At 35.3% G+C, this 26942-nt stretch overlaps 4 protein-coding genes across 6 annotated transcripts; 2 read left to right on the forward strand and 2 right to left on the reverse strand.

Moving 5' to 3' along the window:
- The first annotated feature begins 1025 nt into the window (after positions 1–1025).
- Positions 1026–3725, forward strand: LOC130954952 (probable glycosyltransferase At5g03795). Of its 2 annotated transcripts, none has more exons than XM_057881725.1 (6): positions 1026–1287; positions 1374–1661; positions 2140–2426; positions 2557–2789; positions 2892–3049; positions 3237–3725. In XM_057881725.1, the coding sequence occupies exons 1-6, from the start codon at positions 1045–1047 to the stop codon at positions 3339–3341; spliced, it is 1314 nt and encodes a 437-aa protein (XP_057737708.1). In that variant the 5' UTR covers positions 1026–1044; the 3' UTR covers positions 3342–3725. The 2 variants fall into 2 exon arrangements, with proteins under 2 accessions (XP_057737708.1, XP_057737709.1); XM_057881726.1 differs by having other exon boundaries at positions 1028–1295.
- Positions 3726–4753: 1028 nt separating this feature from the next.
- Positions 4754–8703, reverse strand: LOC130954222 (GATA transcription factor 24-like). Of its 2 annotated transcripts, none has more exons than XM_057880950.1 (11): positions 8134–8703; positions 7706–7795; positions 7477–7610; positions 7202–7309; positions 6984–7098; positions 6245–6301; positions 5928–5996; positions 5671–5739; positions 5372–5452; positions 5208–5279; positions 4754–5082 (listed from the first exon to the last, which is right to left on the reverse strand). In XM_057880950.1, exons 1-11 carry the CDS (start codon positions 8413–8415, stop codon positions 5035–5037), a joined length of 1125 nt encoding a protein of 374 aa, XP_057736933.1. In that variant the 5' UTR covers positions 8416–8703; the 3' UTR covers positions 4754–5034. The 2 variants fall into 2 exon arrangements, with proteins under 2 accessions (XP_057736933.1, XP_057736932.1); XM_057880949.1 differs by having other exon boundaries at positions 7706–7801.
- Positions 8704–9861: 1158 nt separating this feature from the next.
- LOC130954223 (costars family protein-like) lies at positions 9862–10808 on the forward strand. The gene is made up of 2 exons (XM_057880951.1): positions 9862–10095; positions 10394–10808. The coding sequence occupies exons 1-2, from the start codon at positions 10015–10017 to the stop codon at positions 10571–10573; spliced, it is 261 nt and encodes an 86-aa protein (XP_057736934.1). The 5' UTR covers positions 9862–10014; the 3' UTR covers positions 10574–10808.
- A 109-nt stretch (positions 10809–10917) lies between these two features.
- On the reverse strand, positions 10918–16938 carry LOC130954221 (KH domain-containing protein HEN4-like). Its single transcript, XM_057880948.1, has 7 exons — positions 16155–16938; positions 15071–15613; positions 14690–14962; positions 13164–13835; positions 13008–13090; positions 12366–12477; positions 10918–11481 (listed from the first exon to the last, which is right to left on the reverse strand). Exons 1-7 carry the CDS (start codon positions 16758–16760, stop codon positions 11344–11346), a joined length of 2427 nt encoding a protein of 808 aa, XP_057736931.1. The 5' UTR covers positions 16761–16938; the 3' UTR covers positions 10918–11343.
- Between the last annotated feature and the right edge of the window lie 10004 nt (positions 16939–26942).

Consider the following 26942-nt stretch of genomic DNA (forward strand, 5'->3'; position numbering starts at 1 on the left):
TCGACAACTTTGCAAGGAGTTTTCTTACCCGATTCTCTATCCAAAAAAATAAGGTCAAACACACTTCAAGTCTCCTAGGAGTCAAACAAAATGTCAAAGAAATTCTCCGAGCTTACATAAAAAAATTTAAGAAAGTCTGCTTAAAAATCCAAAATTTACCTACAGAAACGATTATAATGGGATTAGTCAATGGCCTTAAAGAAGACCAATTCTCCCAGTCTATATCGAAAAGGCACTCGACCTCCTTGTAGAAGTAAAACGGTGGACTAAAAAATACATTAACATGGAAGAAACTGCTCGGTTGAGAGATCCTGCTCCGAGATAACATAATCAATATCTGCTTCAAGACAAAGAAAAAGAATAAAAAAAATACAACTCGGATAAAACTCGAAGATACCACAATAAAATTGTCTAATCTTTTGTTTATTAACTTAGATGGATTCATCCTCGTCAGAAAAGACGTTGGACAAATTATCCATAGACATTTGAACCTCATGTTCAAACCTAAAGCAATCAAATTTTAAGTAATCATTAAACAAGTATAAACATAATAGAATTATTTTTTTTTATATTTGTGTGAGATATATTATGAGCTTAGGATTCTAATAAGAAAGAAAACAAAACCTCATTCTATTAATGTGGGGATCATTAATATTCTTTTCTAGTATTTTTTCTTGTTATTTTCTTTTGGAGTCAATATTGCAACCATGTCATGAGTCATGACATATGTGTTGCCTTGTTAGGCTTTCTGGCTATGATCTATCTGATCGGGCCTTATTGACATTAAATTTGGGTCACGAATTGGGCCACGGGACCTTGATGCATGGCATTCACAGTCACATCACACTGCTGAGTGCTGACTTGCTAAGAGCTAGTTGAGACGTTGACTGGTTTTGTTTATTTTATCGTTAGGAGGTAGTTAGAAAAATTTTTAAAAGAGGAGCCAGTTGAGACGTTGACTAGTTTTGTTTACTATCATCCCACCAAACAAGTTTTGTTTACTTTATCGTTAGTAGTTAGTTACGAAATCAGTAAGCAGAAGACATGAGAAAAAGAAATCTGTTTCAACTACCTTCCGAGAATCCTGATTTTCCCGCCAATTCCATGGCGCCACCTCCACTTTCCCAAGAAAACTCATTTTCCTTCCCAAATTTTCCCGGAATATTCCGCAACCACCCTCGCTGTCGATACCTCTGCGTCTCCACCGCATGCATCCTCCTCTACCTCCTTTACACCCTCACGAGCGTCTTCATCTCCGCGCAGCTACTCTTCAACCTCGAGCTCCAAGTCTCTCTGTCTCTCTCTCTCTCTCAAATTCTCGCTCACCGTTTTGATTTTTTGACCTTTTTGTCTCTTCTTTCTGTGATGCACAGCGCGATTTCGATGCGCCGCGCAGAGTAACGTTGCATTCTTCTAGAGTGTTCCACTCGCCGGAGGCATTCGAATTGGACTACGAGAAGATGGAGAAGGAGTTGAAGGTGTTCGTGTACCCTGATGGTGATCCTGAGACCTATTTCCACACGCCGAGGAAGCTCACCGGGAAATATTCCAGCGAAGGTTATTTCTTCAAGAACATCAAAGAAAGCCGTTTCTTCACTGCCGATCCTCTTCAAGCTCACCTCTTCTTCATTCCTATTTCTTGCCACAAAATGCGAGGCAAGGTATGCATGCCCTAGTTTCACCTCCAAGAATGATTTGCATAATTCTCAGGGGTTAACTCACATCTCGCAACAAGAAACCTGTTCAATTGTGCAATATATTTTCTGTTTTTATTTATTCAAATCAATGTTTAGTTAGTTATTCTTGTATAGCAAATAGCTGAAATGTCAAATGTTCACAAATCACAACTTTTAGGTTGAAATTGCTAAATACATATAAAGCCAATTGTGCATTTGTGGAAAGATTTTGGGTGCCACTTGTTTTCACAATTCTCATAATTGATTCTCAAATCACACGTAATCATTGAGGAGAACGGTTAATTTGTACATATCTAAGCCTGAATAAAATTATTCAAATACTATCAACAGATAATAGAATATGGAATATGCTTAGCAGATAGCACTACGCATGAATTCAACAACCTAGTGTCTAGCATAGTTCTCAATATAAGAGTCTAATGCGCGCATGTGAAGTATGCAGGGGTTGACTTATGAGCTTATGATTTATGAAGTTGGGAAGTATGTGGAGAGCCTAAAGTTCAAGTATCCTTATTGGAACAGAACATTGGGTGCTGATCACTTTTTTGTGACTTGCCATGATATCGGTGCCAAGGCTACGAATGGGGTTCCATATCTTGTCAAAAATTCCATTCGGGTGGTTTGTTCATCCAGTTATGACGGTTTGTTTATTCCACACAAAGATGTTACCCTCCCCCAAGTCCAGCTGCCATTTCTTCACCCTGCAGGTGGAAATGACATAAAGAGAAGGTGGAAATTGTTTTCGTACCATAAAATTGAATTCTTTTGCTTGTTAGAAACACAATTTTCAGTTAAGTCACCTGAAACTGTGCCATCTTTATGAATTTTAATACCAATTCCTATCCGGAAAATACTGCAGGAAAATACTTGCTTTCTGGGCTGGTCGCTCTGATTCTAAATTGAAAGATGAACTAGCAGCTGTGTGGGACAATGATACTGAACTTGACATTCAGAATAACAGAATTGACCGTCATGCTACTGGATCTATTGTTTATTTGGAGAAACTTTATAGATCCAAGTTTTGTTTGTGCCCTCACGGTCCTGTTGGTAGCAGCCGTATCGCGGACTCAATCCATTATGGCTGTGTTCCGGGTAAACTACATCTGCATGACTTTTGTTGCTCACTGATTACCCATCTCTTCTGTGAATTCAATCTTCTAAGTTCTAACAGAAATTCTTGTCCTCTATCTGCAGTAATCATGTCAAACTATTATGACTTGCCTTTTAATGAGATTCTGGATTGGAGGAAGTTTTCTGTAGTAGTGAAGGAAAGTGACCTTTATCAGCTCAAAGACATTCTGAGAAATATATCTGAGAAAGATTTTGTGACATTGAATCAGAACTTAGTAAAGGTAATAAGTTTCAGTTTCTGGTTTTTAAAAATATCAGTTAGCTGATAGTTGGTGCAATTATGGAATCATATCCGTCATGAAGCTACTTATGTTTGTGATTTAAGACAAAAATTTCATACGTTGAAATAAATCATGGCTTCTTGTAAGATGATAACACACTAGTTTTAATTTTCTGTTTATGGTTCAGGTCCAGAAGCATTTCCAGTGGAATACACCTCCAGTTAGACTAGATGCGTTTCATATGGTCATGTATGAACTCTGGCTACGCCGCCATCTCACTAGGTACTTTTAAGAAGAAACTCAGACAATGATATCTGAAGCAAGGAGTTTTATTTGTACATACGATTAACAGTACGATGTGACCCCAACCTGTGAATCCCCACCGCAAGCTGTATCCTCAAAGTGAAACATGTTTGACCACTTAGAGAATTTGTGTGTAAAATGAGTATTAGGAAGGCAGTCTTCTCAGTAAAATAACAAATGTATATGTCTGCACGAAACCCCCCAAACCCTGCAGAGATAAAAGATATTTGGTGATAGAAGTCGGTGACTGTTAATTGTGAAACAAGAGATGCTGGTGTTGAGCTTGGAATCCATGTTAGGGAGAGTACTCCCATAATCTTTTTCAGCCAAAATACATGGTTCGTGGCAAATAAGACATTTCTGAAGCATCTAATTTTAGCTCTAACAAAAAAAAAAAAATGAGATTTGGTTCTTCTTCTTTCATTGTGTGTCAAAACTACAATATTATTTAACCATATGTCTAAGGTGGCAAGTCAAAACTAGTTCAGTACTCCATTTATTGATCCAATGGCAGAAAGGGTCCAAGAACCAATATGGTGCCTAGAACTAGATTTCAAGAAATAGTATATTAAATTTTAAATGTGAGAGACTAAAATGATAAAAGTCATAAATCTCAATGACCAATATAGAAATTTAGTCCTACGATTGGAGTATAAAAGTATGAACTATGGACGATGTACTATGGCCATACTTTGAGTCCTTTGTCCAAATCAAATTCAAATCATCACAAACTCTTAAGTTGCGTTTAGAAGGAAGACTGATATTAAGAGACAAAATTAAATCACTTTATTATGTTTGGTATAAAATATATTAGACTATGTTATATCTAAGTATCATGTTTGGTTTAAAATAAATATGAGAATTGAAAAGTAGATTTAAAATTTGAAAAATTAAATAAAAATATTTTAAAAAAATGTTATTAAAGTTTTCGTCTATAGATATTTTAGTCTCTTCTGTCTCCATTGTCTGAAGTACTGAATCCTAGAAATTTTAATTTCCTTTGTCTCCACTTTTTGAAGGTATTAAAGGAACTGAAATTTTATGTCTTGGAACTAAAATTTTAATTCTAATTTCTAAGCACCGAACACAATACTAAATTACAGCCTATCAATCTCAGTTCCAGTCTTTTAGAAACAAACGATGCCTTATAGACCGAAAAAATTTATCTCTACTCATTTTTAAAAACTCATCATTGTAGACAACAAAAGAGACATAACAAATGGTAAATTCACCATTATTTGTTTGTTAACACCAACCAGCTTTGACGAAAGAGCTTTATAAATGTGTACCCCTATTCTGTTCGGCCCGAATATAGTATAGTAATTCAAACTTCCCAATATCTAATAATGCAAAATCCAAACTACGTAGATGTCTAATACGATATTTTTATTCCCTCATAAAACGGTAAAGAAAATAAATTCACTTATATTTTGAAGAGTTAAGGGCAAAAACGGAACTATTCACAATATATAAATCGAATCCAGTATTGATAGGATATACAGAAATGAGAGAGAAAGAGAGAGTGAACCTAAAAATCTAATTCTACAGTCATAATTCACATTGCTTCCAGAAATAATTTGTCTATAAAACACAAACCATCCCCAGAAGTCGTATGTTAGTTGAAGCAGCATAGCGTATTAGGTTGTATCACAGAAAATGCATGTGTGGATAATTGGCAACTCTCATAGCCAGTAAGTCCTCATGTTGGAATCATCAATGTCAATGTCAACCTGTAAGTGTGCTCACACAATTAACTGATCCACACACACAGGCTTTCAATTCAAGCCTTCAAGGGTCTCATCATGTTCTAAGAATTATGATTCATGATAAGTCATCAAAAACGAAAAAAAGGTACCTGCTCATCAAAACAGGCAGGAATATCAAATTCTGTCCCAGAAGCGTCGGCAAAATCTTCAAGCTTATTATCCTGCAACCATCAAAAGTATTACATACAAACTGCCAATTTCCAAATGTTAGGAGCTAATATTACCGCAAAACTCTTTCCAAACAAAAGAATACCTCTTGATGTATGCTGAGAGCATTATTCTCCATTTGGATAGATGAATCGTTGGTAACTGCTTCCGCAGTATCAACTGTATACTGTAAATCAGAGAATTCGACTTGATGACAAATATTCCAAAGTTGACATTTTTCAGTATATTCAAGACTACAGCATAAAATTAAATTTGATCACAAAATACTCCAATTTAGCTTCGTATCACATCCTTCGGGTATCTGGTCAATGGAATTTCTCATATGACCATATAAGACAATCATAGCTTCCACTGAGTAATAGAGGGATGAAAAACTTCTAGAACCTGATCATTGTTCCTCTCAGGTGACTGTCTCGAATCTATTGGCACAGGTTTGGCTTCCTCTAGGCAGATCTGATAGAAATAAAATTGAGTAAATATAATGAATGACAGTTCAATAGAACAGAATCAACTATCTATGTTCCACTCATGCAAGCAAAAGAACTCAATCTATATGAGCAGATTTGATAAATAATGAGTAGCATTTTCCACATTAGGAAATGCTTTATTAATTTGTTTAGTTCCATCCCATGGAAACATACATCCTCGTTCTGGTCAGGAGAAGAGTTCTCTGGTTCTGTTGGTGAAGGTTTTATATCAGCTGATGTATCCTGTTGATAAAGACAAATGATTAGAATTGAAAATCCGAAATCTTCTGTTGAGAATTAATTATAATAAGAAAATCTGAATTAGGTGATCACTAGGAGCAAAATTATAGGTTCAACACGTAGACTAAACTCATTTATAACTAATATATACTCGAATCATTTGTAACATTATACAGGCTACAGCAGTATCTTCTAAACCAGGAAGACAAGACATTGTTAGGTAGCAATATTATAAAAACACCAGTACGAACCTGTCCATTTTGTTCAAAGGTGATTCTTGATGTTTTGCTGAGATCTCTCAGAGTTCCCTTCAAATCAATTAAGCATGTAATTAATGATAAGTAATAGCATGATATAGATAAGATTACTGTAATCGCATTCGGCAACATGGGAAAATGCAATTAAATTATCCATGCGCGCTCATGACAATCCATAAAAGCAAAATAAACACCTTTCAAACAATTGCAATTCCATGTTATGAGTTTATAACAACAACAACAGGCATAAATGTTGGATGGAAGAAACATTTTCATGTCCAGGTTAAAATCAGGACAGTGGGTAGTATAAAGAATTTTCATCAATTTTACACCAAAAGTAAAAAGATAAAATTACTGAGGATACACATTATTGTCATCTATCAAGGATTCACCAATTAAACTTGAAAGCACTTACGGAAAAGTTGTTTGTTTCCCTCATAAACTCCTCAACCATGGTTACATCAAATAGACAACTATAAGTTAACAGTCTTCGTGGCAACATGACAAGCTTTCAGAGGTAAAATATGCATAAAAAAGACCTTTTTCTAAATAATTGTACACAAAAGTACTACTCTTCAGACATGGCATCTAGTTACTGTAACCATAAAAACAAAAAAACAACAAATTAGATACTTAATTGCATGCAAAACCTGATTATGGAGGGCAGCACTAGCTACAATCAATAATAAGAAACATAAATCCAGATCAAGCTTAATATACGGATATTATTCACCTTATTTGCCCACATAAGACCACAGGCGTTGCACAGAGATCTTGGACCAGAGGGTCCTCGACGCATAGCTGGAGTTGACTTCTCACCAGTTCCACAATGCTGACATCTACGTTCACTAAATCATGGAAGAGGTTGAACAGAATAATAGAACATATTAGTTCCAACATGTAAATTGTGAATTTTAAAAATAAAACACAGAGATTTAGCTTGCAACTCACATAGACTGTGAATAAGTATCACCTCCACCATTGCTTGAATCGAAATTTTCAGCGGGAGATTTGTAGCCTTCCTTCAGTGACGCAAACTGTCCATTCTTACGATGCATCCTGTTAGAGATTCAAATATAATCAATCTCAAGAAGAACAACAGCATCAATATCCAGAGGTCAAAGAGTGCAGTGGAATAAACCCATTTGATTACAAGACAAGCAGTGGGGATGGGGGGAAGAGACATGCCAACCATCTAATCCAATTTCCCAAAGCCCACACCCTACCTCTGGGCAACCTCTTTACGGCAAGTGTACCGGATTTTTTTCTCAAAGCATCGGTCTTTTCGCTTTTCACGGAACCTTACAAGTGATTCAATTCTTCGTGAAACCTTTGAACCTCGGGAAGCATCATTTATTCCCTGCACATATAAGAAAAGTAGAAAACCCAACAAATGTTAAGAGACAAGAAACGATGGAATCACCAAGAAAGACAATTAATTTTCAAACAGAGCACCATAATCTGCTGACAATTCTGCTGCAACGAAGAATCAGAGCTGGCAGCAATCCTGGGCATCTCTTGGGCTCCCAAGAGTAACAATACAGCCTGCACCTATTTGTTTCAGGAAAACAAAAATTAAAAATAAAAAATACAAAAGCAGTGAAATTTTATTGAAGAAACGAAATTAATTTCATGATGCATCCAATGTAAACTAATGATAGCATGTAAGTATCCCAGCAATCACAACCTGAACCATATATAATAAGAGTTCTTTCTTCCCAAAAAACAAAAAAGTTTATCATCACAAATTCAAAACAAGGGCACCTAATCTATGGGAAACAATTCTCAAGCAAAAATTTCTAATCAAACATTGAACAACCAATGGGGAGAGAATAAAATTAAAAGAGCACCGATCACTTAACAACAAAAATAAAAAAATGGACCTTTTCTGGGGTAACCGCTGGGAAAACATAAACCTCGCCTTCAAATGCAATGGTGAGCTCACTGGTTCTTGGCTGAACAGAAGTAGCAGTAGAAGACAACCCAGAACTCACGAAAGCTTTTTCCACCTCGTGAGAACCTCCATCAAAAGGGTTCAACGCACCATTCACCTGCATGGGAACAAGCACAGTTTTTTGTTGCTGTTGTTGCTGCTGTTGGGCTTCATCATCATCATCATCATCAAAGGTTCTTGCTTGCAGCCTCTGCTGATTCGCAGTGTCCATTACTCAAGCATCACTAACAGCAGCTGCTCTCTCTTTTGTTTCTCCCCCAAGTCGTGAAATTTTCTCTGCTTCCAAACAGAAAGTTAGAAGCTTTTGGGTAACCCTAATGAAGAATTGATGAAGAGTGGGTGTAGGAAAGGAAAAAGAATAGAAATGGGAAACATTGAAAGCTTTCCCTACAAACACTTTCGTTCTCGGAAAACACTGAAACTAGACACAGCAGCAAACAAGTAACATAAAATTTCTAAGTCAAATCAAATAAAGCAAAAAAATTGAATTGCTATTTAATTATTTAATTTAAAATCAAAATATTGCACTTCCACTGTGGCACAACCTGGTTTTTTCTTTTTCTTTTTTTAAATGAAATTGAAATTTTTGACGATCACATTTTTATCCTGGTATTGGTACTTTAATTTTAGATGGAATCTTATTGACTCTGATATTAAGGTGGAGAAAAAGCTTATTAAATCTAGATATCAAATATAAATTAATTTCCAAGTTTTCGAACCTATATATATACTATCACACAATTAGAAAACGCGTATATCGTAAAAAAAGAAATACTAAATAATTTTTTTTTAAGTTAGGAGTAAAATTCGAATATAAAACTTTTAAATGAGTATAGAGAAAGTGAAACTCAAATTTAAAATTTTTAGATAGGTATAGAGAGATTATACTATAGTTCGTAGTATAAAAACGTAAAATTATTTATAGGCAGATAATATTAAATTTAAAACAATTTTATCTTTTGGTGATTACTATAGTTTCGCGAAAATTTTAATTAGGTCTTATATTTTTTTTCTTTTTAATTGGGTTCCTGCACCAAGTTTTTTTTTTCAATTAAATCCCTACACTTTTTTTCTTTTATTTGAGTCTCTGCACTAATTTTTTTTTAGTTGAGTCTCTATATAATGAAGTCAATTACTACTAAGAGGGACCTAATTAAAAAAATAATTTAGTACAGAGACCCAATTAAAAAAAAAAGTATAAGAACCTAATTGAAAATTTTGTAAAACTATAAGAATTAACAGAATAATTAAACCTAAGTAATATTCTAACCAACTTGTCATACTATATTTTTAAGATTAAATTTGTGAAATTCTCCAAGATAATATAACAATTTTAACTTAAATTTCTATAGTATTATGACATAAAGCGGAGCTTAATTAAGCAAAAGGGGACAATGCCTCTAACTTTAATTTTTTTTTCTTATATAATTATATAAATTTCAGTTTAGTCTCTCCTAAAATTTTTATTCTAATACACCTTTAATTGCAAAATAATTTTTATTTCCTCTCTAAAATTCATCCTAATTATGCCATGGGATATATAAAGTCCTTTCTTTTAATAATGATAATGTAAAAGTTGTTTGAATGAACTTTGATCGTAATACAACGTTAGTTATAAAACTTCATTTTTGCTAATGTAAAATAAGTAAATAAATAAATAAAAGTGTAATACAACGTGCATATTATAATTATTATATAAAATGGATTGAGGGGAAAGATATTTTGTATTGTTGAGAACTTGAGGTGGGTGTGATCTGAGGAGAAGAGAAGAGGAGAGAGAGTGGAAGTTGGAACCATAAATCATTGAAGGATGAATGTAGAAGAGGAGGTTGGGCGCCTCAGGGAAGAGATCAAGAGGCTTGGCACACTCCAATCAGATGGTTCTTACAAGGTATGAAACTTTTATTCTCTCTTTTCCTTCCCACCTTCACTATTCATTATGCTCCTTTTTAGTTTCAATCTCTATTATGTGAACTTCGAATCTATCTTTGTGGATCTAAGCCTAGTATCTGGAAATGAAAATAACAGAGAAGATTCAGATAATAATAAAAAGATCCATGTATCCTGATTTGTTTCATAGGATCTATATCATTAGATCATTGTAATTAGGATGCAGACACTTCACTGATGGCTTTTTCTTTCACTCTGTTGTGTTTTTTTGTTCCATCTTCCATTGTGTTGATGTGAAGGTTACATTTGGGACACTATTTAACGATGACCAATGTGCAAATATATTTGAGGCGCTTGTCGGGACACTGAGAGCAGCTAAAAAGCGAAAAGTGCTCACATACGACGGTGAACTACTGCTTCAAGGAGTGCATGATAATGTCGAAATCACTCTTAATCCAACCCCTGCTGCTGCCAACTGATCCACTTGTTTGTTTGCTTCTTCAATTCAATGAACTCATTTTCCCTAGAGTCGGGGACTTGAGAGTAATAATGTCTTCTTGGTACATGATTTGTGTAATATACCAATTTATGAAGGTTTGTGGACTTCAGAAATTATGAGGTATCAATGTATGTATGTATGAAATGCTACGGCTACCTTTACCGTGTAGCATTCGATTTTACTATTGAGTTAAAGAAATGGTTTCATTTTCCCAATCCTCGAAATTGTTGTTTTGTTTTTTAATTGCCAAAAGCTTTATGCAGAACTTTAATAAATATATACTTTTACTGTGAGATAATCAAGAAGGATGCAAATTATGAACAATTCCCTGGAAAATAAGAAACGTTCATTGCATAGAGTGAATTGGAGAAACATAGTTTCAATAGTAGTGGCCAAAAATATAGATCAATAATTGAGTCCGGAAATGGTGTAAGGCAGACCAAACTGAATTCAAAAAACCTCGCTGTTACTAAGGTACGCACCAAAGAAAGAATCAAGTAATTGACGAAAAATAACTACACTGACAGTTCAATAGACAGCCTAGGCTGAATTAATTCAGCAAGGATGAGAATGATAAGGAATGAATGATACAATGCCAGGAAACCGGCATATTACATGATTTCAGGTTAGGGGAAAACTGTAAGTTAAAATACAAAATATATTTTCTTTAAAAAAGAAAAAGAAAGGAATTAAAACTACTAAAAAAAGTATCTACGAGGAGAACATTGGGACATGAGTGAGAGGATATTGTCATGATGATCCACTGAGAATGAATGCTTGGAGAAGGCTCTGTGCCGCTTGGGTTTCATCAGGAGTACCGGATATTACAATAGTCCTGTCACTTGTTCCAGGACGAGGTTCATGTATGACAACCTTAGCGCCAGAAATCTGTTGATGGCAATAACTTTTATGTTTTGAAAGACACAGGAAAAATTAAGGCTTCATAATATCTTTGTTAGCAGTTCAATCTTTTATTATAGCAATTCCATATATCCAAATGAAAGTAGAAAAGACACAGGAGGGAAGACAAATTAGGAAGGGTTGGTCCAATGTTCAATGCTCCACCTATGAGGCTTGAGAAAGGTAGTTGTACCAAATCAGGCTATTTCCAATATCACCCTCTGATACAAGGGCACATGGCAACAATCTTACTGTTTGGTCAAACTTTACTCTAGGGCAAAACGAATTAATGCTTCCCAATATCAAATCTTTTAGCCAGAGCTTTGCAATACATTTCTATGTTATTTTTGGTTATGATATTTTTTTATATATAAATTATATTTAACAATTTTAGTTGTGATAGTCTGAAAGAGTACCTTCTTTTTGCATACTTTTTCCATAGTGTTCTACTATATTCTAGAGACCTTTTAACATGAATGTGAGATCTGATTCAGCATATGTAGGTTCTTTTTATTATATAATGTAGCATGAGTGGCATGTCCAACTTCCCCAGTTTATATGAGAATTGAAAAAGTGCCATGCAAGTATATATTAATGAATATTGTTTAATGTATAGGTTCATATATGAAGATTTGTGTGTTGGTGAAAGCTTAAGTATATATTATGGATTGGAAACTATGGAATCAATCATCTTGCAGCAATGAAATTGCTGAAAATAATTACTTTGACAAGGCCTTTGTTGCAGGAGCAAGGCTTAAAATATAAATACATAGGTTTCAGAATAATTGTTTAAATGTTCTTTTGTGAAAAACCTAACACTAAGTTCAGCATCAAATTATCGAATGTGTATACGAACATGACCAATTACGTACCTGTCTTAGACGAGCCAAATTGCTACCATTTTCCCCATAAACAGAGTCAATAGTATCATCAGGAACCACAATTTCCACAGTTGTACTAGTCACAATAGCAGATTTACTTCCACTGAGGACAAAAAAAAAAGTAAAATATAAGTTTTGTGGCATCTTCTAGCTCAACTGTGTCCACCACAATCAGAAACCAAGTTCTAGTTAAGTTATAAATTCACTCCAAAGCAGGATTTGAAATGAAAGAGCAAACCAACGACGAACTAAGGAGTAACATCAAATCAAATAGTATTATGCACGACACAGAACTACTGAATATTATTGAATTCTAAAACTGCAGGTATAAGTAGAGTTGCAAGAGAGGTAACACACAGCTACATAAACATGGCACAGATAGTGCAGCAGAATTCATACTAAATAACAAACTCTTTAGTGCAAAGAAGTAATTTCATTCAAGTCCATGATTTGACAAAGTTTAAGAAGGTTTACACCACAGACATCCATAACCCATCATATGACACCATAAATAGCACTTTATGTTATTGAAATATTAGAACTTGTGATGCTAAGAAGAACTGCAGTTTGTTTTAATAAATTATACATTTGCTTTGAAACCAGCTTAATTTGTCATGAATGTGAACAAACTACCTGACAAGTTCCAAGCCTCCTTTTCGAGATGTCATTCCCCAACTAAGATCATTAATTCCCCTTGAATTTATGCCAGCCACTGTCTGCAGCCAAATTTAATATAAATAACTAATAACTTGTGAAGGTAAGCCAACTAGCCAAGAGAAAGAGATATACCGATGGTGCCCATAACCCTGGGGAAGAAGGATGGTCTACATTCCACGAAAGAGCATGATGATCATTGCCTTGCGACAAACCATGCCTACCTAGACTATAATCTAAATTCTGTGCTAGAGCATGATGATCAATGCTTTGTGACAAATTATGTCTACCCAGACTATGATCTAAATTTTGTGCAAAAGCATGATCATCAAGGCTTTGTGACAAACTATGTCTACTCAGACTATGATCTAAATTCTGCACAAGAGCATGCCGATCGAGGCTTTGTGACACATGTCTACCCATACTATGATCTAAATTATATGGAAGAGCATGATGATCAAAGCTTTGTGACAAAGAATGTCTACCCAGACTATGATCCAAATTAAGTGCAAGAGCATGATGATCAATACTTTGAGACAATGTATGTCTAGTCAAACAAGGAGAAACGCCAAAAGCTGGTTGGCCACTAAGAGGAACCGTATCTCTTAATCGCCCATAGGGACTGGTATCAGCTCGTGCAGAGGATAGGCTGGTGTCAGCTCTTGCAGAGGAAAGACTGGAGTCCGCTCGCACAGAGTTTTGACTCCTTGTTCCAGCACTGTTCTGTGAACTGATAATAAGATTATCTCTCAGTCTACCAGTTGCATTGTACAACGCATCTTGCACACTTGAAAACTCTCCTGATATCTAGGGAAAAGAAAAGAAGTATATAAATACAGTAACTAATTAATACTCAAACATCTAAGATATAAGCTGATATCTACTCAATTCTAGGGGTCTGCTTTTTTATTTCAAAAACACCTCTGAAGGTTGTTTTGATAGCTTTACTTGTGATGTTTTTTGGATTTTCAGTAATCAAAAGTCATTACAACAGTTTTAAACTTTTAATCAAATTGGTTGTACAACTTGACACTTCGCAAAAAGCCATTTTTCGTACTCTTGAGAAATTGAAAATCAAGATTCTACAAACCAAAAAGAAAAAGTCTCCAACCAAATTTTCTAGGAACAAGTGCAAACATAGAACAATATTTTTGTTACCACTTATCCAAATATGGAATAATTTGTTCATAAATTACTTTTCATATATCATTTTACATAAAATGCTAATAATTATGCAGGGTGAAATGGTGAATTCAGAAGCAGTATTACATTGTCATTGCACTGAAGTAATTATGAAGTACTGTCTTGGGGTATGCCGTTGGAGCAAAATTCTTGTAACAAGAATAGAATTAGAATGCAAGTTCTGTGAAATAGGCTTAGGTGCTTGCTTTCAAGCAGTGCAAAACATGTTATATTTTTGGAGGATTTCAGAATCAAGAAGCAAACAAGCAAGAAGAAATTACATGTTTAAACTATGAATAATAAATATTTTGAAGCATGTATTCCACAATAGTGTTCTTGAGGTCTTCAAATTTCACAAGATTAAGAGGGAAAGACTTGCTTGAGTTTGTAGATGCAGAAAATAACATTTATCAGAGAAGAAGGTATTCCTCAGCATATTTTAATTATAAATGAAATAAAGGAAAGAATCATGTCCAGACCTGTACGACTTGATCATTATCTGATGAACATTTTGGAGCCTGATCAGAACCAATCATTCTAATGGAAGCCCCCGTTGCCTTCCGCATTTCTGAAACAATTACACCGCCTTTTCCCAACAAACAACCAACTTGGTTCGATGGAACCAAAAGTCGTGCAGTAACAGATGACCCCTTGAATCCAGAGTCTAGCCCCTTCTCAATACCAGCTTCAATGGACCTTGAGTAAACAAGCACAACAGCCTTCTGTGCTGGGGAATATTTTGACTCAGAATTCTGTTAAAAAAAAAATTAAGCCACCAACCACCAACTAAAAAAGTTAATCACCAAATAATAATAATGACACGCATACAACTACAAGACAAAAAAAAATAGTTAACATACCTCTGAAGCAGTGACAGTAATTACTCGATCCTCACACTCGCCTACCAAAGGACCGATACTTATAGTTGCCCCTGTCTCATTTTGAAGAGCTTTCACAATAGCACCACCTTTTCCAATAACACCGCCAACCCGATCATTTGAACAAAGAATTCTAAAGCAGACTTCCAGCTGAACCGCCTTTGGCTCCAAGGATGACCCTATATTATCTTCAACTGATAATGAATGAATTCCAGTGGCATAGCTGTTAGAGCTGCTGGAGAAAGAAGAAAGCAAAGAGCTTCTCTGCAGAAGACGGTCCACATGAAGATCATTTAAAGTCTCACGAGGAGCTGTGGTGAAAGTCTCATGCGGAACTGCGGTAAAACTCTCACGTTGAACTGCGGCTAAAGTCTCATGATGCGGAACTGAAACCAAAGTTTCATCCTGAACCACTTCATATGGTTTGCTTCCCATCATCTTTGTTCTATCAGGAGGAGGAAAATCTTGAAGACGGCGAGAAACCGCAAGAAGTGCCTTCTTAACGGATGACACATTGCCTTCTATCTACCACAGATCAGAATGTTTTCTCAGAATAAAAGGGAAACAGCAGAACTGTTCACTACGCAACAATGGAATGAAGTAACAGCATTGATGTTGTTCCCCGATAATAGAAAAAGAAATTTAAGCAATTAATAAAAACTCATGGGTATGCAAACACACAACACGACATAACATTCTCGATTCATGTGTCATTTCATGAGTTGCAGTTTGTACAGCACCGCATTTGTTAAAAGCAAACCCTTTGCAATACATAAACAAACCAAATCTCATCTGCCATGTTCAAATACCCTTTGCTTGGTCAGTTGGAAGATGTTACCAACTCCTAAGCCATGAAACTAAAATCCACTCTCCCTAGCCCCCTCAAGACACTAGCAACCAAGTAACATTCAAATCCTTCAGAATTCAAAAGTCACCATCCTATCGAAAACAGATAAGATGCTAGGACATTCAACAAGACTAGTTTTGAGATTCCTACTCCTGAAAATGCTACACTAATTCGTGACTTGCAACTAGAAACTGGACATTCAATAAGTTACATCCATACCTCAATCACTTCGTCGGAAGAGGAAGTGGAAGGTGCCGAATTGTCGGTGAAAGCCCTTATTCTACACCCAGTGTCCTTCCTGATCTTATCCACAATCTTCCCGCCCTTCCCAATCACCGAACCAACCTGCGCCGCGTCAGCCACCAGCCGGCTGCAAACAACCCTATCCCCAACCTCAATCCCCTCAGTCTCCGCCGCAACCTCTAGAATCCTATCAAACACCTTCAAGAGCGCTTCCTGTGCCTTTGAAACCTCGACGGCCTCGCCGCCGCTTAGAGAAACCCTCCCGGAAATTGTCCCCTCGCCGACGACCACTATGAGCCTGTCCTGCACCTCCGCCGGCGCGTCCTCGATGCGGATCTTGGTGCCAGTGGACTGCTGGAGGCTCTTGATGACGGAACCGGACTTTCCGATGACGCCGCCGATTCGGGAGGCCTGGCAGAGGAGGCGAAATGCGACGTGGCCCTGAGGCACGGAGAGCGGCGGTGGCTGAGTCTTAGACGAAGACCTGGCGCGCTTGGAGGATCCGTTTGGCGGAAACGAGTTCGAGTCGGGTAGAGCAGGTACGGAGCGCTTCGATGAAGGAGAGAGAAAGGTTTTATCCATAATTCAATTTCCCTCTCTCCCCTCGCTGGCACAGAAGAAGAGTTCGCAGAGAAAGGGCGCAAGTGTCAGAAGAAGAAGTTCGGATGCTAAAATGCGCGGGGAAGGAGAAGGAGTGCGCAGTGCGCAGGTTGACAATTGAGATTTTGGGTTGCCTGCAAGTGACAAACTCAGCTCTCTACGTGAGCCGTCGGAAGATGCTAATTTATTTTATTTTATTAATATACAGATTACCAGAAATTATTTTTAACATGAAAATAGAGATAGTATTTTAGTTAAATATTAATATTTAAAGTATATTATAATATTATGAAAATATTCAATATGTTCTCAAATATTGGTTAGAATATAGTCACTTATTAAACACGTCTTTATGTGTTACAGTATGTAGAGATTTTTTATCTACAAAATTTATTTAATTTTCTCAATTTTTTTAACAATTGAGGAAGTAAAATGTATCTTTTATCGTTAGTTTTATAAATAAGATCAAGAATAAATATGAGAGAGATCAATAAATAGTTAAAGATTATACTTTACACTTTTAATTTTTTTAATAATTATGGGAATAGATCCTCTCAATTGTTAAAAAAAAAATTGAGAGTGTAAAGTGTGATCTCTAACCCTTCATTGCTTCCTCTCTCGTATTTATTTTTGGTCCCATTTATAAAATTGATGGTGAAAAATCACACTTTACTCTCTGAATTATTAAAAAAATTGAGAAAATTCTTTTCCTATAATTATACCAAATAATCTCATTTCTAACAAAAAAAAATATTTTCATATAAAAAAAAGTATATACCCATTTTGGTTCTCAAAGAATTTCAAACTGGACACTTTAGTCCCCCAACTAAAATTAATTACTCGATTGATTCCTAAAAATCAACTCTGTCAGCCACTTAGGTTACGTTTGTTTTCGAGAATAGGATAGGACAAGACACGGAGAATAGGACAGGACAGGACAAGACATTGATGGACAGAGACACAAAATTTTGTGTTCTTGTATTTTGTTTGGTGATAAATTAGAACAAATTATGAAAATCTAATTTATTCTTATTTTTTTAATCAAAAAATTTGAGATGAAAAATATAATAATAAAAAATATAATTATAAAAAATTAACAAGAATAATAAAAGAAAAAATAAAAAATAAGTTGTGTCATTTGTTAGTGTCTCTGTTTTCTTTCTGTCAGGATGGACACAAAATACACTAACTCAGTGTCTCTGGACACATTGTCTCTGTCCATGTCTCTTCTGCCAAACATGATTCTGTATCTCTGTGTCCCTGTCTCTGTAACCAAACGCAACCTTAGGTCCTTTACTCTGTTAATTCTAACGGAGGACAAAATAGTCCCTGATAACTCTAACAGGGGACAAAATGGTCCCTGATCTCCTCTGTTCGGAAACGACACTGTTCTCTCTCAATTTCCATCATATCTCGCATAACACTAACAGTCTAACACTATAACTTCAAATTACATAATGCACACTCTATAAATTTAATATTCACAAGAAAAAAAATCCTCAACTTGTTCTCAACCAATTTATACTCAGGAAACTAATGCCTATGTCTCTTAACTAGTTGTCGTCTTCGATGGATCCCATGAATCTAGACAGCAAGTCTGATTTGTTAAGACTCGTTATCGTCGTTGCCATCTCCCTCCTCCTCTGCCCTAACATCTCTATGACCACATTGTCCACCACTCCAATCGCTTCTTTCAGCTTCTTCTCCGAACCAATGTTCAATAATCGTTTCAGTTTCCATATGAGCGGCAACAGCGACATTGCTAATTGTAATAGCTTGGATGCGAGGTTGAAGCTGTCTGCCAACTTGGACTCCAGGAAAGAAGGAATGAAGCACTCGGTGTCTATTTCAAATGAGAATTTGCATATGATGTCGAAGAAGAATCTTCTCATGATGTCCTAATGTCCAACAATTTATATTCAGAGAGTGGAGAAAGGCGTGCCCTTAGAGTAGTTGTGGGACTTGGTCTTGAGGATGTCGTGGACGTTGTCAGAATTGGAGGTAATGTTATCAAAGACGTGGAAGTGGATGCTTTTAGTGGGTGAAGTGCAGAGGAGGTGGATGTACCAGTCACAAAGATTTAGGAAGTGTGTGGTTCATGACATGTTGAGATAGGTGCGATACGTATAACAATTACACCATGGTTTAATCTTGGTGTTAAAGAGGAGGAAGAAAAAGATGGAAAAGAAGACTGTGAAGGTGAAGAAGGAGAGTATGAATGTTAGGGGTATGTGAGATATGATAAAAATTGGGGAAGAACAGTGTCGTTTTCGAATAAAATGGTCAGAGATCATTTTGTCCCTCGTTAGAGTTGTCAGGGATCATTTTTTCTCATGTTAGAGTTTTCAGGGACCATTTTGTCTTCCGTTAAAGTTGATGGAGTCAATGACCTAAGTGACTGAGGAAATTAATTGTTAGGGACCAATCGAGTAATTAATTTTAGTTGGAGACTAAAATGTCTGATTTAAAATTCTTTGAGAACTAAAATGGATATATACTCTAAAAAAATTAGTCTACAGATTACATTGTATTAAATAAATTTAGAATCATCCCACTAAGTTTGTTTTGCCTATAATATCATTATTCTTTTAATAATCAAATACATATTTTATTTATTTTGTTAATTAAAAAATAATTTAAATATAAAATAAACTAATAACAAAATATTATGTTTTACATTCTCAACAAAAATTTATTTAATTTATCATATTTGACAAAATTTGATTATGTTTTGCGATCTTTAATTTTTGTGTCGTAAGATAAATAAAATATTTTATCACTTTAACTTAACGACTAATAAAGAAATTTAACGTAGTGCTATATTTTAATGACATAGATAAATTCCTAAAAATTATGGTAAAATGGCACAGATTTAAAAATACTAATTTATCTTATAATTATTTTTAAAACTTAATTAATTTATAATAAAATTGATTAAAAATTTATTTATATAATACATATTAAACATTTTATTGAAAACAAACGTGTTCAATGAAATTTCTTTTGAAGACCTATTTTAAATAGAGAAAATATAAAGAGTCAATGTATGTAGCGTATAATGTGTATAACGAGAGTTAAATTGAAATTAAAATCAAATTATAATCAATTAATTAATTTCTAATAGTTTTTAATTTGAAATTTAAAAGAAAGAGTAATACCCTAAATAAGTCTCCAAAAAATTTACTATCCGACAGTTTTGTCATCCACAAAATTTAACTAAGATTTTGACTCTGAGGTTCTCAGATATCCCCAGATACGTCTCTAAAATCGTTTGATCCGGTTAAAGTGGTGACGTGTCAGGTTAACTGTGACATGTCACCTTTAGGACATTTTGGTCCCCATCCACGTTGGACAAAACGACGTCGTATTGGAACCAGGGGCAAAACGATGTTGTTTTGGGGAGGACAAATTCGTCCCCACTTAGACAAATAATGCAAACGGCGCCGTTTTCATGTGGTGGACCTATTTGCCTTATAATAGTATCTTAGGGGACCTATTCGACCTATAATTCATGATGTTAAAAGAAGCTATATTTACTTCAACGCAAACCTTAAAAACACATTGACATTGGTCTGTTCATTTATCAAAATGGTAACATAAACCTGAAATCCCAAATATGTTAACCACACAAATATTTGGCTTCAATAGCAACACAAACCAAATCAAGTCAAAGGAAGGTTTATTTTCTTCAACATAAACTAAACGAAACCATTCTAAACAACATAACGTCTTCTTCCTCCAACATAACAAAATGTGGTAACATAACTAAGACAACAACTTTCACATTAATTCTTAGAAGCATCATTTCTTGAAAGACTGGTTCAACCCTCGTGTTTGAATGAATTTGAACAACTTAGATACTGTGCCACTGGTTGCAACTGATATTGTCTCAACACTAACACTCCTCGAATTCTTTACCCTAATTACTGTCTCTTTTGGACGTCTAAAAGAAAGGTGAGCTTGGAATAAACAGTATTATTATCACCATGTTTCACACAAAATTTCAATATTGCTGAAACATGGTGATAACACCTTTTGTTATGTTGGAGGAAGAAGACGTTATGTTGTTTAGAATGGTTTCATTTAGTTTATGTTGAAGAAAATAAACCTTCTTTTGACTTGATTTGGTTTGTGTTGCTATTGAAGCCAAATATTTGTGTGGTTAACATGTTTGGATTTTTAGGTTTATGTTACCATTTTGATAAATGAGCAGACCAATGTCAATGTGTTTTTAAAGATTGCGTTGAAGTAAATATAGCTTCTTTTAACATCACAAATTATAGGTCAAATAGGTCCCCTAAGATACTATTATAAGACAAATAGGTCCCCAATATGAAAACGGTGCCGTTTGCATTCTCTGTCTAAGTGGGGACGAATTTGTCCTTCTCGAAACGACGTCGCTTTACCCTTGGTTCCAATACAACGTCGTTTTGTCCAGTGTGGATGGGGACCAAAATGTCCTAAAGGTGACATGTCACAGTTAACCTGACACGTCACCACTTTAACCGGATCAAACGGTTTTGGGGACGTATTTGGGGGATATCTGAGAACCTCAGGGTCGAAATCTTACTTAAATTTTGTTGGGGACAAAACTGTCGGATGGTAAATTTCTTGGAGACCTATTTGGGATATTACTCTAAAAGAAATAAGGATTTCCGTCAGTTATCTAAACCCTCCTAAAAATTGCCTTCCTCTCTCTATTTGTTGTTACCTCCTTTTCAGCCGGTCTCCTCCTAATTCACCGGTGCCGCTCTAAAGCACACACCAGCCGCCGTCCGACACAGATTCGGCTGACGCCAACATCTACAAAGGCGACCGCCCAGCAGCACCCTCCGTTTGTGTGCGTCGTTCCCGCCGTCCCGCAACTCCCCAGACGTGCAGCCATTCCCTCGCAGCCGGCATGTTTCTCCCTCCCGACTCGCCCTTTCTCTGTGACGGAATCAACCACAGCCACCGCCACCACCGTTCACGAACACTTGCAACGTCCCTGCAGCCACAACGAGAAAGGCGCTTGCGTCATCCTCGCAGGTATCTGCTATTCACAAGCCCAATGTTATACAGAAGACTAAAGGTCTTTTCCTCAAGATCTATCATTATCTTCCAATTACTTATAAATATCTATCTTATTTTATTTGTGAATCTAATAATAACCTTCTATTTTTGAATTTTGTTTTAGGACAGTCGTGAGGTTGCAGAGGAGTACTCTGAGATAAAGTATGAGGAAGTTATCATTGAAAATGGCTGCATGATGGTATATTTGTGAATTTGGATTTAGAGTGTAATTGTATTTGAAAATTTATTTTGATTATTGAAAATGGAATTACTCTCATTTATTTTTATAATCTACAACTTGTAAAAAATTCTACTCTTTTTGCTATCTAGTGATGTCAAACTTCTATGGTAATATTATTAGTGACCTTTGTGCTGGCTTAGGGAATTTGGGTTGGAATTTGGGTTTGACAGCAAGATAAATTTTGCACTTTGATCAATAAATTCTAGAAGTTACAATCTTATCATCTGACATCATTTCATACATGTTTCTGCTGCAAGATTGGTAAAGGAGGTATTATCATCAACTTATTATAGAATATGAGATTTGAATGCATGTTTCATGAAGGTGCTCAAGATCAGTTTGCCCTTGTGATTTCATAAAACTAATTTGATCTTCTCTTTTTTTGAAAAACAAAATTGTGAATAATAATTGTTGTCAATTTATTTTTGTGGTAGTGGTTATAAACATGTTCTAATCTATAAAACTTTGTGCTTGTGTAGAATATGGCAAATCCAACTGCTTTAATGTTGAGTGGTGTTTCAATATTGCGCCATTTGAATTTCCATAATAAAGCGGACCAAATTCAAAATGCCATCTTTAATACAATTGTAGAAGAAAAGTACCGAACTGCTGATCTTGGAGGCAAAGCAAAGACAACCGAATTCACCAATGCAAGTATTAATCATCTCTAAATTATGCTCTTGAGTAGACAAGGAATTCTTATTAACAAGGGAATGTGCTCTCATTACCGAACTACAAATTGAATATGACTTTATTGTATTAGTTTTAGAATAGTGCTATTTTTGATTAATAATGCAGGATAATATACAATGAATAATTTACTTATGTATTGCTACAAATAGACTCGCATAGTTCTGTAATGTCTTTTTATTCATGTAATTGATTAATACAATAAGAATTATTGCTGTTTATATTGCTCTTATTCATTATTTTTTTTCCACATCAATGATTAAATTGCATCATGTACTATACTTTAAACCATTTAAACTAGTGGAATGTTCATTTTACTATGATTGTAGATGGTTCTTTTCATTTTAAAGTGGATAATTATTTTGGGTATACCATTTGTAGTATAATTTAGGGTTAAGTACTTTCTTCGTCTCTAAGGTTTTAGGTCAAAATCAAAATTGTCCCCAATCTTTTTTCGTATTAAAACCATCCTCAACGTTACAAAATATTATAAAATCGTCCTTTTGTCCATAAACAATTTTTTTCAGACAATTTTGCCCTTAAAAAAATCCCTTTTCCTCCCCACTAACCCCCAACCCCTTTCATCATCCTCACCAAGCCTATTTCTCTCTTTCTTTCTCCAGGCTCCTGCTCTCCCTCACCAAATCATCAAAAACCAAACTTTTCCTTCCCTTTACTCTCCATGATTCAAAAGCACATAAAAGATTATAACTTTGATGGAATAGGATTTAGCAGCTGAAGAAATTCGATATGGGTCTGAATTCGAGCACGATTATGGGAAAATTTTTATTTTTGTTCTTTTTTTCCTCTGAAACTTGGGTAAGTGAGAGAAAGGACTGAGAAGAATGTTTTTGTTTCTAGGGGAGATGACAAAGCACCACAGCAGTTCTGCATCAGAGCGATTATCACCGTCTGATTCGAGATGGCGTCGGGATGGGTGAGAGAGGAAGTGGAATTGGAGTGGGAAGCATTATGATAGGAGGAGGGGTGTTCAATGGGGAAGCCTTCAAATTCATCCTTGTCCAGAAATCAAAGGTGGTGGGCGGCAGTTTCGGGAGATCGGAAGGTGCGGGTTTGGGATCGAGTTCTGAAAAAGGGAGAGGTGGCGCTTGTAGTGGCTGCTGGCTTTCGATGAACAGCGATGGTGGGTGGTAGTTGGAAGGAAGAGAAAGAAGAAAAGAAATGGAGGAAGAAGGAGGGTAGAACCAGTGCACTGAAGGCGGCGGTGGCCAGAGGTTGATGGCAGTAGGTTCCCGCACCATCACTTTCTTCCTTCTCTATTCGTTCTTCCTTTTTTTATTTTTGAAAAAATAACCATCATTTTTTTTAATTTCTATTGTTGATTTTGAATCTGAAATTGCGATTGATGATTGCTAAAATTGTTGTTAAATTTAAAATTTTTGTTCATTTATTTTGTGGATGTTGTTGTTGCTGTTGCTGAATTTACTGAAATTGCTGAATTTGGTTATTACTGTTGCTGAATTTAGTTTGTGGTTGACTGATAGTGATTTAGAAAGAAAGAAGGTGTGATGGTTATTGTGACAATGGTGATGACGAAGAGAAAAGAGAGAGGAAGATGAAGAGAGATGCGTAGCGATGATGATACAGAAATCTTAGTGGTGAGGTAAGAAGGGTTTTTTTATTTTTGTTTAAGGGTAAAATTGTCCAAAAAATATCGTTTATAGACAAAAGGACAATTTTATAACGTTTTGTAATGTTGAGGATGATTTTAATACGAAAAAAGGTCGGGGACGATTTTGATTTTGACCTAAGACCTTAGGGACAAAAAAAACACTTAACCCTTTAATTTATTACCTTGTTCTCTTGATATAAAAAAATTAAAAGAGAAACTAAAATAGGTCGGATATTCATTTCACTAGGTAAGACGATGGTTATTTGCTTGTAATTTGGTTGTTTGTTTGATTTGGATTAGATTTAATATAATTTTTCTAGATTAAAAGACTTTGTTAAAAAATATTATGAATATGGTGCCTATTATAAACTAAAATTTTACTAACACGCTTGATCCTATTTAAGTTAGTTATTTTTTAAAAATATAAATTAATAAATTATAAAATATATGTCACTACAATCTCATTATTACACAATTTATCATATGCACTAATGATTTTTTCTTCAAATCAATGATGTTCTAATCTTTATTTATCAGGAAATATATTGTTATTGACCAATTATATTTCACAATGTTTTGGAAAAATTAACCACATCATTTTTTTCCTTTTTAATTAGTAGTAATTCGATAGTTAAAAAATTTTTTATTCCTGCAATATATGTTAAATAAGATAATAAACAAAAAATATAAATTGATTGCACATTTGATAACCAAAAGAAAGAAATCGGGTACAAGAAAAATCCACCTTATTATATTTTCTATACAAAATTGTAGAAAGATTAAAGCGATGAACTTTTCAAATTAATAACTATTTGTTACTATCTACTACTGCTACGCATATTTGAAATAGAAGATATAAGCAAAATACTTAGCATAGCTACCACTCAAAAATATCCCACTCATCATTAACAAGATCCTTGTGATCATCATTTTTTAATTTTGTCATCTTCTTTTCCGTCAACTTCAGCTTCTGCTTTAACTTTTGAAAATTGTAAGAACAATCCTCCGACATCTTCAACAAAACAAGTTAAATTGTAAACAACCTTATTAAAGAATTGCAAGAGACTTATCCCTTTTTTCAGACAAATCGAGCAGACGAGATTTAAGTTCCCTAAGTTTAGTTGCAAGAATTTTCTTTTTTCCATAAACTCTAGCACGCCCAAACAGCAATATCTACAGTGAAAATCAACCATCCAGATAGATATTAAAATAACAATTCATTTTATGTCAATTTAGAAATGAATATTCGAGTCCAGAGCTTGTTTTAAACATCAAATATACATTTGGTTACTTAGAAAATAAGATACCCCTCAAACATCACTTGATTCAAACAAGCTATTAATAAAGTAAAATCTACATAGGAGTTACTATGATGAAAACCAACCATCCAAATGCATATTAAAATAACCATTTGATTTGTACCGTATCACATCATGTTTAACATGAATTATTAGCAAAGACAAAAGCAACCATACATCTAATATTAAGGCAACATGGTTATATTGAATTATCTCCAAAGACAAAAGCAAACTGATATTTAATTGATAGACTTATTGAGTACATCGCTCGACTTGAGGATTATATATGCATTTAAATTACTTCAACAAATCTTTAAAAGGACTCAGATACAGAGCTTGGTTGCTTACAAACAAGAAATGCGTCAAACAACACCGGATTCAAACGAGATATGTTGCCCGGAGATTCTTTAAAGAGCTATATACACAAGAAGAGGTGCCAGAAGTTTACATTGAAGATGGCCTCCTACCAAGAATTACAACTGAGCAGGAGGAGAAGCTAGAAATAATCCCAATTGATGAAGAAATACAGAATGCGGTATGGTCATGCGAGTCAACAAGAGCGCCGAGTCCGGATGGGTACAACCTTGGATTTATAAAGAAAACGTGGGGTACATTGGGAAAGGAGTTCTCAGGTATGGTGAAGGGTTTCTTTGTTGAAAGAAAGATGCCGGAAGAAATCAATGTAACATGGGTGGTATTGGCTACAAAATCGAGAGGCAAAAAAGAGATAAATGACCTTCGACCAATAAACATGGTCGGGTGCGTTTATAAGGTGATATCAAAATTGATGGTAGCAAGACTGAGACCGCTCATGCAAGAGTTAATTGGGGAGGCTCAAACAGTATTTGTGCAGAGTCGCCAGAGTTTAAATGGGACACTTATAGCATGTGAAACAGTGTCTTGGTTGAAAAAAATAAATAAAGCAGGAGTTGTGGTAAAATTAGATTTCAAAACGGTATATGATTCCGTTAGGTGGAATTTTCTTGATCATGTGCTTCAGAGAATGGGATTTGGGGTTACGTGGAGGGCATGGATACAAGGAATGTTGGAGACAGCAACCATGTCAGTCATGGTAAATGGCTCCCCGACTAAACCGTTCCGCATAGAAAGAGGACTCAGACAGGGTGATCCGATATCACCGTTCTTATTTGTCCTGGTGGCTGAGGTCCTAAATAAACTGGTGAAACGAGCATTAAGTGTACAGATGATAGATGGTTTAGTGGTGGGTAAAAGAGGGGTATCACTTTCGC

Source organism: Arachis stenosperma, chromosome 10, assembly GCF_014773155.1.
Source record: "Arachis stenosperma cultivar V10309 chromosome 10, arast.V10309.gnm1.PFL2, whole genome shotgun sequence".
NCBI lineage: Eukaryota > Viridiplantae > Streptophyta > Magnoliopsida > Fabales > Fabaceae > Arachis > Arachis stenosperma.

Excerpts from the sequence above, each read along its gene's own strand:
- LOC130954223 (XM_057880951.1), top strand. The coding sequence starts at position 10,015 with ATGAATGTAGAAGAGGAGGTTGGGCGCCTCAGGGAAGAGATCAAGAGG. Across the intron at positions 10,096-10,393 it reads AATCAGATGGTTCTTACAAG|GTTACATTTGGGACACTATT; the intron begins GTATGAAACTTT and ends GTTGATGTGAAG.
- LOC130954952 (XM_057881725.1), top strand. The coding sequence starts at position 1,045 with ATGAGAAAAAGAAATCTGTTTCAACTACCTTCCGAGAATCCTGATTTT. Across the intron at positions 1,288-1,373 it reads TCTTCAACCTCGAGCTCCAA|CGCGATTTCGATGCGCCGCG; the intron begins GTCTCTCTGTCT and ends TGTGATGCACAG. Across the intron at positions 3,050-3,236 it reads TGAATCAGAACTTAGTAAAG|GTCCAGAAGCATTTCCAGTG; the intron begins GTAATAAGTTTC and ends TTTATGGTTCAG.
- LOC130954222 (XM_057880949.1), bottom strand. The coding sequence starts at position 8,415 with ATGGACACTGCGAATCAGCAGAGGCTGCAAGCAAGAACCTTTGATGAT. Across the intron at positions 5,997-6,244 it reads CCTTTGAACAAAATGGACAG|GATACATCAGCTGATATAAA; the intron begins GTTCGTACTGGT and ends CTTTATCAACAG. Across the intron at positions 5,280-5,371 it reads CTCTCAGCATACATCAAGAG|GATAATAAGCTTGAAGATTT; the intron begins GTATTCTTTTGT and ends TGATGGTTGCAG.
- LOC130954221 (XM_057880948.1), bottom strand. The coding sequence starts at position 16,760 with ATGGATAAAACCTTTCTCTCTCCTTCATCGAAGCGCTCCGTACCTGCT. Across the intron at positions 14,963-15,070 it reads TTACTGTCACTGCTTCAGAG|AATTCTGAGTCAAAATATTC; the intron begins GTATGTTAACTA and ends TTTTTTTAACAG. Across the intron at positions 11,482-12,365 it reads ATTTGGCTCGTCTAAGACAG|ATTTCTGGCGCTAAGGTTGT; the intron begins GTACGTAATTGG and ends TGCCATCAACAG.